This window comes from Portunus trituberculatus, chromosome 22 (assembly GCF_017591435.1).
Source record: "Portunus trituberculatus isolate SZX2019 chromosome 22, ASM1759143v1, whole genome shotgun sequence".
Classification (NCBI taxonomy): domain Eukaryota; kingdom Metazoa; phylum Arthropoda; class Malacostraca; order Decapoda; family Portunidae; genus Portunus; species Portunus trituberculatus.
In genome coordinates, this window is record NC_059276.1 from 8,063,498 (window position 1) to 8,075,275 (window position 11,778).

Below are 11,778 nucleotides of genomic sequence, written 5' to 3' on the forward strand. Positions count from 1 at the left end.
CACTAAAATGCCAGCCTCAGCTCCTTTCAGCCACAAGTCATTAAGGAAGTATTCAATAAACAAGGTGAAAGATATGTGTAAAATTATTTTCTGTATGAAAGTAGTTTATTTACAACTCAATAAACAAGAAGGTGAAAGATATGTGCAAAATTATTTTCTGTATGAAAGTAGTTTATTTACAACTCAATAAACAAGAAGGTGAAAGATATGTGCAAAATTATTTTCTGTATGAAAGTAGTTTATTTACAAACTTAGTTATAAATACTTTTCAAGTTACACACTGAATTATCCATATATACATCCATTAATACTTATACGCTATTTACAGTTAAGTTTGCAGGTACTCAGACATGGATAACATAACATAACATTTCTTTTCAGAGGTTAAAAAAAAAAAAAAAAAAAAAAAAAAACTTGTCATCCATCAGTTAACATTGTAAACTGAAAATAACCAAGTAAACAATAGATTTACCATTAGAAATCATGTGAAAACTGAATAAATAGGAACTGTGACTGAATCTAAATTGAAAGAAACATCCACCTCTAGTCGGACAGCATGGCTATGAAGACCTGCCGTCCCAGGATGTAAGTCCTGTTGAGGTTCTGCACAGCTCGCTGGGCATCCTGTGGGGACCTGAAGCACACCCGCGCGTCGGCCGTGGGCTGGTTGAACTCATTGTACCGTCGGATGATGTTTTCTGGCCGCAGCTCAGGAAAGTCACGGAAGAAGTTGAGGATATCTTCGGTGGTGGCGCGGTAAGGAACATTACTGAGGGAGACGACACACCCTGGCTTGCCAAACTCCTCTGGCGTGATAGCTGTGCCCATAACCTCCACGCCAGTGGCGGAGGAGTCCACTATGGGGTCCCTCAGCAGGGAACAGAGCCCCTCATCCTGTTAAAGCTGGCGTCCGCTGGTCCTCGCATTCCAGACATTCCCATGGGCATCCGGGCCATGAAGGGCCTGAAGGCTCGTGGTCCACCAGGGAATTGTCCCATCATGCCACCACGGTAGGGGAACTGGCCCATCATGCCAGGCGCTGCGAAGCCCTGAAGCTGGTCTGGAGTGATACCCATGGTGGCAGCCACCTCCTCCGGCCTCATCAGGTCCTTGCTGTCCTCTTGACTGCTGTGGTTGTTCTTTGAAGAGTCCTTCTTGGAGTCTTCTTTGCTGTCATTATTTGCCAGACCTTCAGGCTTTGCACTGAATGGTGTTTCTCCAGTCTTCTGTCCCTTGCGTATCAGTTCCAATGGATCGAATGGCAGGCCCATTGTGACCATTACTAGAGGCTTGGCAATTAATTCAACATCTACCTTAACCTTGGAGAGTTGCTGCTGGCTCTTCCCCACAGCCTTGCGGGCGTCCTCTATCAGAGGGAAGATCACGTACACCTGGCGCGTCCCACTGCTGTCAGCATCACAAAAGTGGAAACGCTCTGGCACCAGCCCCTCGTCACTGAAGAAGTCCCGGATGTTGGCCTCCGTGGTGTCCTTTGGCACACCCTTCATTACCACAGAGTCTGTCAGAAGGTCAGCCCCCATTGGCTGGTGCTTTGGTTCCTCTACAATCTTCTCAGGCTTTTTCTCCTCCATCTTTTTCTTATCCTTTCCTACTTGGCCTTTGCTGGGAGAGGAGTCTTTGTTTCTGTTTGCTGCCGCCATGGCATCGGGGGGACACATTTCCACCACAAGGTTGCCACTTTCCCCTGAATTGTTGAGCATGGTGACAGCATGGTGGGCAGCATCTGATGTGCTGAGCTTCACAAAGCATCTTCCTTTTTCTTGTTCAATGATGATATCCTGCACACTATACTGGCCAAAGAACTGGACAATCTCAGCCTCTGTGCACCCTGAAGGAATGCCAGACACACACACACAGGTGCTGTCAGTCCAGGCAGTGTTGTCTGATCCGGGCTGAGATGACCTGCTGCCGGGGAAGATCTTCATCTGGTTTGCATCCACAGCTGCCTCATACTGTGTCTCGCTGGTCAGCATCACCTCCACTTTGTTGTCAAAAATATAGTTACCAGAGCACCTTAAAGCCCTCTGAGCATCTCTGGGTGAGGAGAACTGCAGCAGTGCCACATCTATTCTGTTCCCTTGGTCATCTGACAGAAGCTTGATTCCAGTTTTTGGCACAAAGATACCATGGAAAAAGTCCCTTATTGCACGGTAGGAGGCACCAATGGGCACATTGCGGAGCTCAACACTGCACGTGTCATCCATCCACTCACTGCCGCCGTCCCTAGAGTTGAAAGGAGCTCCCCTTCCACGGAATCCTCCTCGGCCCCTGAATCCTCCCCTGAATCCATATCCATCATCACCATTTTCCTCTGAGAAGCCGGGATAACCTCCAAAGCGAGGGTTGAAGCCCCTTCCTCCTCTGCCGATGCGTCCCCGGTCCATGCCCCTGCCACCCCTACCACGGTAGTTCCCGTAGCCATAGCTGTCGTCGTATGTGTCACGGTCATCCCTGCGACCAAACTCATCCTTCCATCCCTCTCCTCGTCCGCCCCAATTGTCGTCATCTCTGTCGACCCAGCCCTCCCTCCGGCCACCGCGGGAGTGCCACTCAGACTGGTCATTGAGTGTGTCCCTCTTGTCCACAGCCTCCCACCGGCTGCTGCGCTCCCTCTTGCTTCCACCAGATTCCCAGGAGCCAGACTCGTCCCTGGAGCTCCTCTCATCGTCCTTGTTCCTGCCGTCCATCTCCCCCCTGAAGCCACGATCTCTGGGGTCTCGCTGCCGGCTGGAACTGTCTCCCCTGTTGTTCCTGGGATCAAAGTCCATGTCATTGGGGTGAGGGCGACCCATGGGGCCGTTCCCAAACCCAAAGCCCTCATTACCCCTGAAGCCCATGCCTCGTCCTGAGAAGACCCCAAAAGGAGGTTGATTTGGAGGACCGTCACCAAGGAGGCCTCCCTTGACATCAGGTCTTGGTGCATCGCCTGGACCCCTGGGTCCCATGTTGCCTCTCATGCCCCTGGGTTCAGCCGGGCCATCAGCTCCCTCCAACACAATGGGACTGTCGTCAACTGTCTCTGTCTCCATGGGCTCATTGAATTTTGTGGCAAGTGGTGAGTCCGAGGAGTTCATGGCACCAAATCCCATGGGCAGCCCAGGGTTGAACATCTTTGAGCCCTGGAAATTCTGGCCCATGCCTACTGCGGTGTTGTATGTTGGGGCAGGGCTGTGTGAGGGTGTCTGGATGGGAGAGTTCTTTAAGGGCTCTGCTAGACTGATAGGCAAGGGTCCCTTCAGGTTAGGTATTTCCCCAAGACCTGGGATTCCATCACTGTTCATTCCGCCCCCAATGGGAGGAAGGCTGTTGTCTTTTGTGATGTCAACAACACTGACAGAACCGTCATTCTTGTCCTGGCTCACCCTCTCGTTACGGTCCCGGCCCGAGCGGCTGCTGCGATCCTTGTCCCGGTCACGGTCACGGGTCCGGTCACGGCCACGGTCCCTGTCCCTGCTGCGGGAGCGCCTGCGGCTCCGGCTGCTGCGGTCACGGCTCCTGGACCTGGACCTGGACCTGTGGCGCCTGCGGCGGTCTCTGTCCCGAGACCTGGAGCGAGAACGGCTGCGGGACTTTGTCCTGCGTCGCCGACCCTTACTGTCTCTTCTGGAGGATGAGGATGATGAAGACTTCTTGTCGTCCTTTTTGTCAGAGCTTGAGGTAGAGCTGGCTGCTGCCTGAGAGTCTCCAGGCTTAGAGGGAGGCGGCGGTAAGATGGGCACACCAGAGCCTGGCCCTGATGAGGGTGGCATGGACATGGATGAACCTGGCTGGGCCATTTGCTGGTTGGGTGGTGGCACCATGTGGGGTGGCAGGCGGGACTGCAGCTGATCTGGTCCATCCACACCACCAGGCCGACCATGGGCCTGGTATGGGGTGTGTGCACCCATTTGTTGGTGCTGCAGATTGGGTAAGTTAGGCTGAGACATCTGAGACACTGGGGGAGGCTGTGGTTGTGACTGGGGTGTGGGTGTGGGCTGGGTTGGGATGACTGGTGGCGGTGCAAATCCCTGCAGTGCCATGGCCTGCTGCCGGGCAGCCTCAATGACCTTCTGCATCTCGCTGCGTGAGGAGAGCAGCAGTGTCACCTGGATGCCCTTCAGGCTGGAGCCAGTCTTCTGCATGGCCAATCGAGCATCTTCATCAGTGCTGCAGGAAAAAAAGGGCATTATTCAAATGAACAGTACCTTAAAGCATCAAAACTCCTCCTTTCTCTACTTTAGAGAGCCAGTATGTGTATGGCAAGGGAACAAGTAAACCAATACAAGTATTTGCCCTTTGGTACAGCACAGCATATCAGAAAGTTCCAAACAATGGAAACAAACAACGGAGGGACTCACCTGAAGGCAATGAAGGCATCTCCTAGCTCCCCACCAACAATGTGAACACCACCCTCTGGAATGCTGAGGCCCTTGAAGAATTCTCTGATGTCAAGGGCATTGGCAGACCATGGAAGATTCTGAAGGCGGATGATCACACTCATGGTGGTGGTGGTGGCAGTGGCTGTGGTGCTGGAAGGAAGACACACATCAATAGTCTATCTCCATCACAAACATACACAAGACTTACTTCTAACAGACAAGATGTTCACTTTACATCTGTTGACTCACATTAAATTTTGGACACAGCACTGGTAATAGACACCACATAAGCTGTAATCCATTCATCCTCAGACAGGAATAGTAAAAAGCTGGACAAATGTAACCTCCACTGTGCAATGAGGTTACTACAGAGCCATGGGAGTTATGTACCCCCTTCAGAGGGAGCACCAAAAAGTGATGTTAAGAACTATCATCAAATTACCAGTAAGGATGATTAACAAAAGGAAGAACAGTGAAAACAATGAAACTTTCTGCTTTAGTGTTGAGAAATGGAGAGGAAAGCTCTACAGAATATTTTGAAATAGTGTATGGATTGGAAAAGTGACCTTCCACTCAAGTCATGATAGTGCTGTACTGGGTTCAAGTATCTAATTCGTTCATGGATTGTGTTATTGTTACCAGATTCATAAGTGTCAGTGTAGAACCAGTTTTTCCAGTTCACTCTCTGTACCATGAAGAAATTCAGTAAGCAATTGGTCCAGCAAGATAAAGAAACAATAAATGAGATAAAATATTTATTACTTCACATATTTTACATGAAAGTTGATGTGGACTGCGCCACAAAGTATTAACAAAGCTATTATTTAACTGTCACTCCTCCTAGAGTCAGTACCAACAGGAAATTACCTACAGCCTATCACCCTAACAAGTAACAATGGTAAACCAGTGACATGATATACCAAAGCAATACATAATCACACGATACACGGGAATGCGTGAATGAATAAATGAATATTAAATATATTCATGAATACGGGAGGAAGCAGAGAGAGAGAGAGAGAGAGAGAGAGAGAGAGAGAGAGAGAGAGAGAGAGAGAGAGAGAGAGACATTTCTTTAAGGTAATTTACAATGTGGCTGCGAGTTCCTCCCTCCTCAGAAACGTCAATATTTTCTCCCAGCGCCAAGCCTCGAGAAAAGGCGGAACGGTACCAGGAAAGCATCGTGTAGCCTTTTACAACACAAGTCCAGTAATACACTAAATAATAAATGTTTGTGTCATTACAGAAACTGAGTGTCGTTTGGTGTGAGTCCTCAACGGGAGACGACCGGGAAGATGCTATTGTGCGCTACGCGAGCGAGGAGTGAATAGTGTTGAAAGGGTGGCAGGGAGACTGGGAGGGGAGCAGTGTGGCAGACCCAGGTGAGGACGAGATGTGGCTGGCGGTGGCGTAGCGGCGGGAGGATGTGTAGGTGGCAGGGGGAGTGTAGAAGGGGCGAGAAACATGATCCGACGATAACACTGCTACTATTATGTACATATTAATGAAAAAAAAAAAAAAAAAAAAAAAAAAAGAGTACATGTACCCAATGCAGATCAGTTTATGTTCTGTGTGAACCTCGTGAACTCTAGCGTGCTGGTACTTCATCCAGTACTGACAATCTATTTCAATGATGAACTTAGCTTTATGACAGCGACATTGCGTGCCACAGTGCTAATGTAACTGGCGGATGCTGGCTGATCCTACAGGGATGTGACGTATCTCGTTTTCATTCATGCCAACAGGTGGCAGATGGCACACAGGCACTCAGTGTTACCGCAGCCTTTATGTCAAAACGTCCCTGAAGAGTTACTGGGAGACAAGACAACTAGATGGTCACGGTATCTGTGGCACATACACTACTACTTGCCACGCAACCTAAAGAAAGTAATCCCCGGAACTAAGTAGCTACACAGGACCACAACCAGCACGCAGTGCCTCTGCTAGACTTACCAGACGGCGCTACTAGACTTAGCAGTAAATCTCCCTAAACTTGATCAAGCCCACAGCCTCTGAGTAGCGAGCCGAGCACCGCCCCAAGAAGCCGCCGGCCCCTGCGCTGCTCAGTGGCTGCGAGTTCGAGCCGCTCACGGCAGTCTAGACACGGCAGGCATCGCTCCCCCCGGCAAGCCCAGACGGTGCCGTGTGACCTGATTCCTCATTATCAAACATCGCTCCAACTTTGCTATTGTTATACTACACAATAGTCATTAACGAGGTGTTCCTGAACCATTGAACTTCTCACTCGTCTTCATGTGAGAACTGTTTCCATGAGACGAAGAGAGCGTTGACCCAAAAGATGCTAGTGTGTCAATTCAATCACTGCGTCCAACAAAAATGTAACTTGCTTAAAGATGAGGGCAAGGGCTATGTGCCGCACCTAGACGTCATGTAGGCCACGCCCCTTCTTAATAGTAACTTTTCCTTATAACTTTAGGTTACGCGAGGTCTCTCTCTCTCTCTCTCTTTCTCACACACACACGCCCGGTAGCTCAGTGGTTAGAGCGCTGGCTTCACAAGCCAGAGGACCGGGGTTCGATTCCCCGACCGGGTGGAGATATTTGGGTGTGTCTCCTTTCACGTGTAGCCCCTGTTCACCTAGCAGTGAGTAGGTACGGGATGTAAATCGAGGAGTTGTGACCTTGTTGTCCCGGTGTGTGGTGTGTGCCTGGTCTTAGGCCTATCCGAAGATCGAAAATAATGAGCTCTGAGCTCGTTCCGTAGGGTAACGTCTGGCTGTCTCGTCAGAAACTGCAGCAGATCAAACAAACAGTGAAACACACACACAACACACACACACACACGAAGCTAATGGATAAGTTTCTTTTCATAATTTGTGATAAAATAAGTAAACCTCCCAGGCACATATATTGCTTTATATCTATTCCAAAACCACGAAAAAAAATGTAAATAAAAAGTAAAGGAGTAAAATAAATCAGAATACGGGGATACAGGTCCCCTTGAAGCCCAGTGCGGGGTCAGCCAGCGCCACGGATCGATAATGCAAGAAAGCGTGTGGGATGTGAATCGTTGCCTCATGGGAAAGACGGAAGATACAGTAAACAAACAAACAAACTTATGCAACTCTCTGCCATCTACAACTTCCTCTTCCGTTTTTTTCCCCCCGACAAGAACAAAGCAAGGAAAAGACAAATGTACTAATGGATTAAAGTGAGGTACAACCATGTGTGTTCCTTCGCACAGCTGTTGTGATGAATGTAATACAGGAACACGTCACTCGGGTCCAGCAGTAATAGTGGTGCTAGTAGTTGCATTGTCAGTGCAAGTGATAGTAGTAGTAGTAGTAGTAGTAGTAGTAGTAGTAGTAGTAGTAGTAGTAGTGGTGGTGGTGGTGGTGGTATTACTAGTAGTAATAGTAGTCGTGGTGGTGGTGGTGGTGGTGGTGGTATTACTAGTATTAGTATTAGTATTAGTATTAGTAGTAGTAGTAGTAAAAAATAATAATAATAATAATAATAATAATAATAATAATAATAATAATAATAATAATAATAATGATAATAATATTAATAATAACAGCAGAGGCACTTCAGGATTTGCAGGCCTCACTGGGAACCGAATGGGATTACTGCAGCGGGGAGGAGTTGGCAGGGGTACAGGCTGTGGGCGAGGCGGGAAGGCAGGGGCTCCGAGATGCATAGTACGCGACCACCACAACTGAGGGCATGGGATGGGCATTTCTGTGGTGCTACCTCAACTTGCGGCCTGAAATGTCTGAGTTTGATTCAGTGTGGCAGTTTTTTTCGGTAAGAAAGGTAGTGTTTCACTGCCCTACCTGACATCTGAAGTCAAGAAGGCAGTGAATGCACGCTTATTGCAGCCCAGTGGCAGTGTGTTGTTGTGACAGTGGGAGCTGCGTCGGATACAGGCGAGTCTTGAGCACAGGATTGAGGTGCGTCTAGGAGGAAGGTGATGTAAGAAGCGTGATACAGTAGCCAAAAAACCTGTGTGATTGAGTAATACTGATTCTCTGATCATCCTGTTCTTAAGCTCTCTCTCGTAAAAATAAGTGTAAAAAGAAGACCGCAGTACACGTCAGTACCCACAGCGGCAAGGACGACCACGTCACCACAGTCTTCCGACTCGTAATACTTGTCTCGGTACACTCCACCTTCAGCGTCCCTTCCTCCACCTGCTCCACACCTCACCGTCCCCGTGACATTTTCTTCCCACAGCACCCACCTTCACTTTCATTAGCTGCCTCACTTTACACAGCCACACGTACCGCAGCACACATCCTCAATGATGGAGCTTTGAACAAGGTTTTCTAAGTCAAGGAAAAGGTTACCATTACTCGTGAATAACTACAGATTCACAGTGAAAAGATATACACACACTACGTCTGTGTTATATACACACACACACACACACACACACACACACACACACATATATATATATATATATATATATATATATATATATATATATATATATATATATATATATATATATATATATATATATATATATATATATATATATATATATATATATATATATATATATATATATATATATATATATATATATATATATATATATATACACACACACACACACACACACACACACACACACACACACACACATATATATATATATATATATATATATATATATATATATATATATATATATATATATATATATATATATATATATATATATATATATATATATATATATATATATATACACACACACACACACACACACACACACACACACACACACACACACACACATATATATATATATATATATATATATATATATATATATATATATATATATATATATATATATATATATATATATATATATATATATATATATATATATATATATATATATATATATATATATATATATATATATATATATATATATATATATATATATATATATATATATATATATATATATATATATATATATATATATATATATACACACACACACACACACACACACACACACACACATATATATATATATATATATATATATATATATATATATATATATATATATATATATATATAAAAGGGTGGTAGATGAATGTAACTAGAAACGCAGTGAATAAAGAGATAGTACTTGGTTAATTAATCAAGGTTAGATTCGCGACTGAGGGCAGTAGTAGTCGTAACAGATGCCTTGAGACACACTACCTCATGCAAGCCGACTGGTGTTTTGCAGCCTCCGTATTCAATGTCTACAGAAATGTTGAACACTGCAGGAGGAATTCGTGGAGCGGTGTTTTCAATAACTTCAGACTTGTGCATTTTTCAACAGTGAGCCAGGAAGGTCACGTCAGTTGCCCGCGACAGACACCAATACTCAAACAAATGTCATATGCATCAACAATCACTGCTGCCAGACTGACCTCGTCAGAAAGGTGCAGTAAAGGCAGTTTGAAAAGGCATGTCAAACATTTCAGTCTTACTTTTTTTGGGGAAAAAGGGGAGCGATTTTTTTTTATATTTTTTTAAAGAAAGTATTCATGCTCTGTGGAAGTCAAACACAAATTCTGCATGAATCATAAAGGAGAAAAAATTATAATCGTGACCTCTGAAGTGATCTTATCACAGCTCAAGTTTTAAATTACATATATATATATATATATATATATATATATATATATATATATATATATATATATATATATATATATATCACAAAGTAGTGGTTAGCACGCTCGACTCAAAATCGAGAGCCCGGGTTCGAGTCACGGGAAGCGGCGAGGCAAATGAGCAAGGCTCTTAATGTGTAGCCCCTGTTCACCTAGCAGTAAATAGGTACGCGATCTAACTCGAGGGGTTGTGGCCTCGCTTTCCCGGTGTGTGGTCTCAGTCCTACCTGAAGATCGAAGATCGGTCTATGAGCTCTGAGCTCGCTCCGTAATGGGGAAGACTGGCTAGGTGACCAGCAAATCACCGTGGTGAATTACACACACACGGCAAGCGAGCGCACGAAGCTAATGGATTATCATATTATATATATATATATATATATATATATATATATATATATATATATATATATATATATATATATATATATATATATATATATATATATATATATATATATATATATATATATATATATATATATATATATATATATATATATATATATATATATATATATATATATATATATATATATATATATATATATATATATATATATATATATATATATATTTTTTTTTTTTTTTTTTTGATGGCCGATTATTCCGTGATAAAACAAGTAAACCTCACAGGCATATCTATTACTTCATCTCTACTACAAGACTGCGGAAAACGTAAGTGAAAAAGTAAAGGAGTAAAATATGCCAACCAGAGCCACGGATCTCTCTCTCTCTCTCTCTCTCTGACACACACAAAAAAAAAAAAAAAAAAAAAAAAAAAAAAAAAAAAAAATAAAAAAAATAATAATAAATAAATAAATAAATAAAAGTGACCATTATTGTTTGTTACGTTCGCTTTCAGTACTCCCCTACCCACGCCAGTGAACATATTCTTGATGTCTTAGGATGCATTAACGGTGCCACGTTGATGGTCTACACACCGTGCACGTCGACAAGCACAAGCCCTTGCCCGCGCAGAATCTACATACATCATATTCTCAACACAACAGCACCATGACCTTTGCTGTCGTTTCCCTCACCTCCGTGCCCACAAATACCATTAACCAGTACAACCTGAAACACCTGCACTTCCAAACTGTCTCTCATTAGCACCACGCCCCTCGCTGACGAAGAGAACACTGTCACACACGCCTCCCCACCACCACCCAGCTGCCACTCTCTCACAGTCAACATGAAGCCACGGTCCACACCGCTCCTCACAAGTGCTGCGCTGCGCGAGCGTCGTGAGGCAGTGCCACTGTCAGCGTTGGGTGTCCAGGCAGCGCGGAGAAGTCCTGCGACAATCCACCACGCCAGCCTCCTGCCTACCGGAGCATCAGTTACGCCCTAGTCTTGTTCACAGTACTCGTGTGCGAATGTCACGGTCCCACTGCCGGTTACAGTAAATTATGCTTTCTGGTTCCATTTCATCAGGCAGCGTATTGATCAATGAATGCAAAATTAATGAGTAAGTGAATGTATTAACACCGCTCAAGGAATAAAAAAAATAACTTGATTCAAAGAAGTGAGCGGTATGTGGGTGACATCGTAGTTCTGCAGACATGATCCCACTGCGACCAGTGTTGAAATGTGGACAACAGCTTACATTGCAGGTTCACTGGTATTAAAAGATCCAGCCACAGGTGTCTTCAGACACTGTGGCTTTAATACAAATATACCGAATCTTTGCAGCTGCACTTCGAAGTGAAAAATAGCATTAGTAATTGTTATCATCACTAC

General features: G+C 44.6%; 1 protein-coding gene across 1 annotated transcript in view; it reads right to left on the minus strand.

Moving 5' to 3' along the window:
• Positions 1 to 217: 217 nt before the first annotated feature.
• The window catches only part of LOC123507423, a 25,990-nt gene continuing 14,429 nt past the window's right edge, over positions 218 to 11,778 (minus strand). The window contains 3 exon segments of the mRNA XM_045260260.1: positions 218 to 875; positions 878 to 4,167; positions 4,359 to 4,529. Coding sequence (XP_045116195.1) covers positions 544 to 875; positions 878 to 4,167; positions 4,359 to 4,501 — 3,765 coding nt within the window. The 5' untranslated portion in view covers positions 4,502 to 4,529 and the 3' untranslated portion in view covers positions 218 to 543.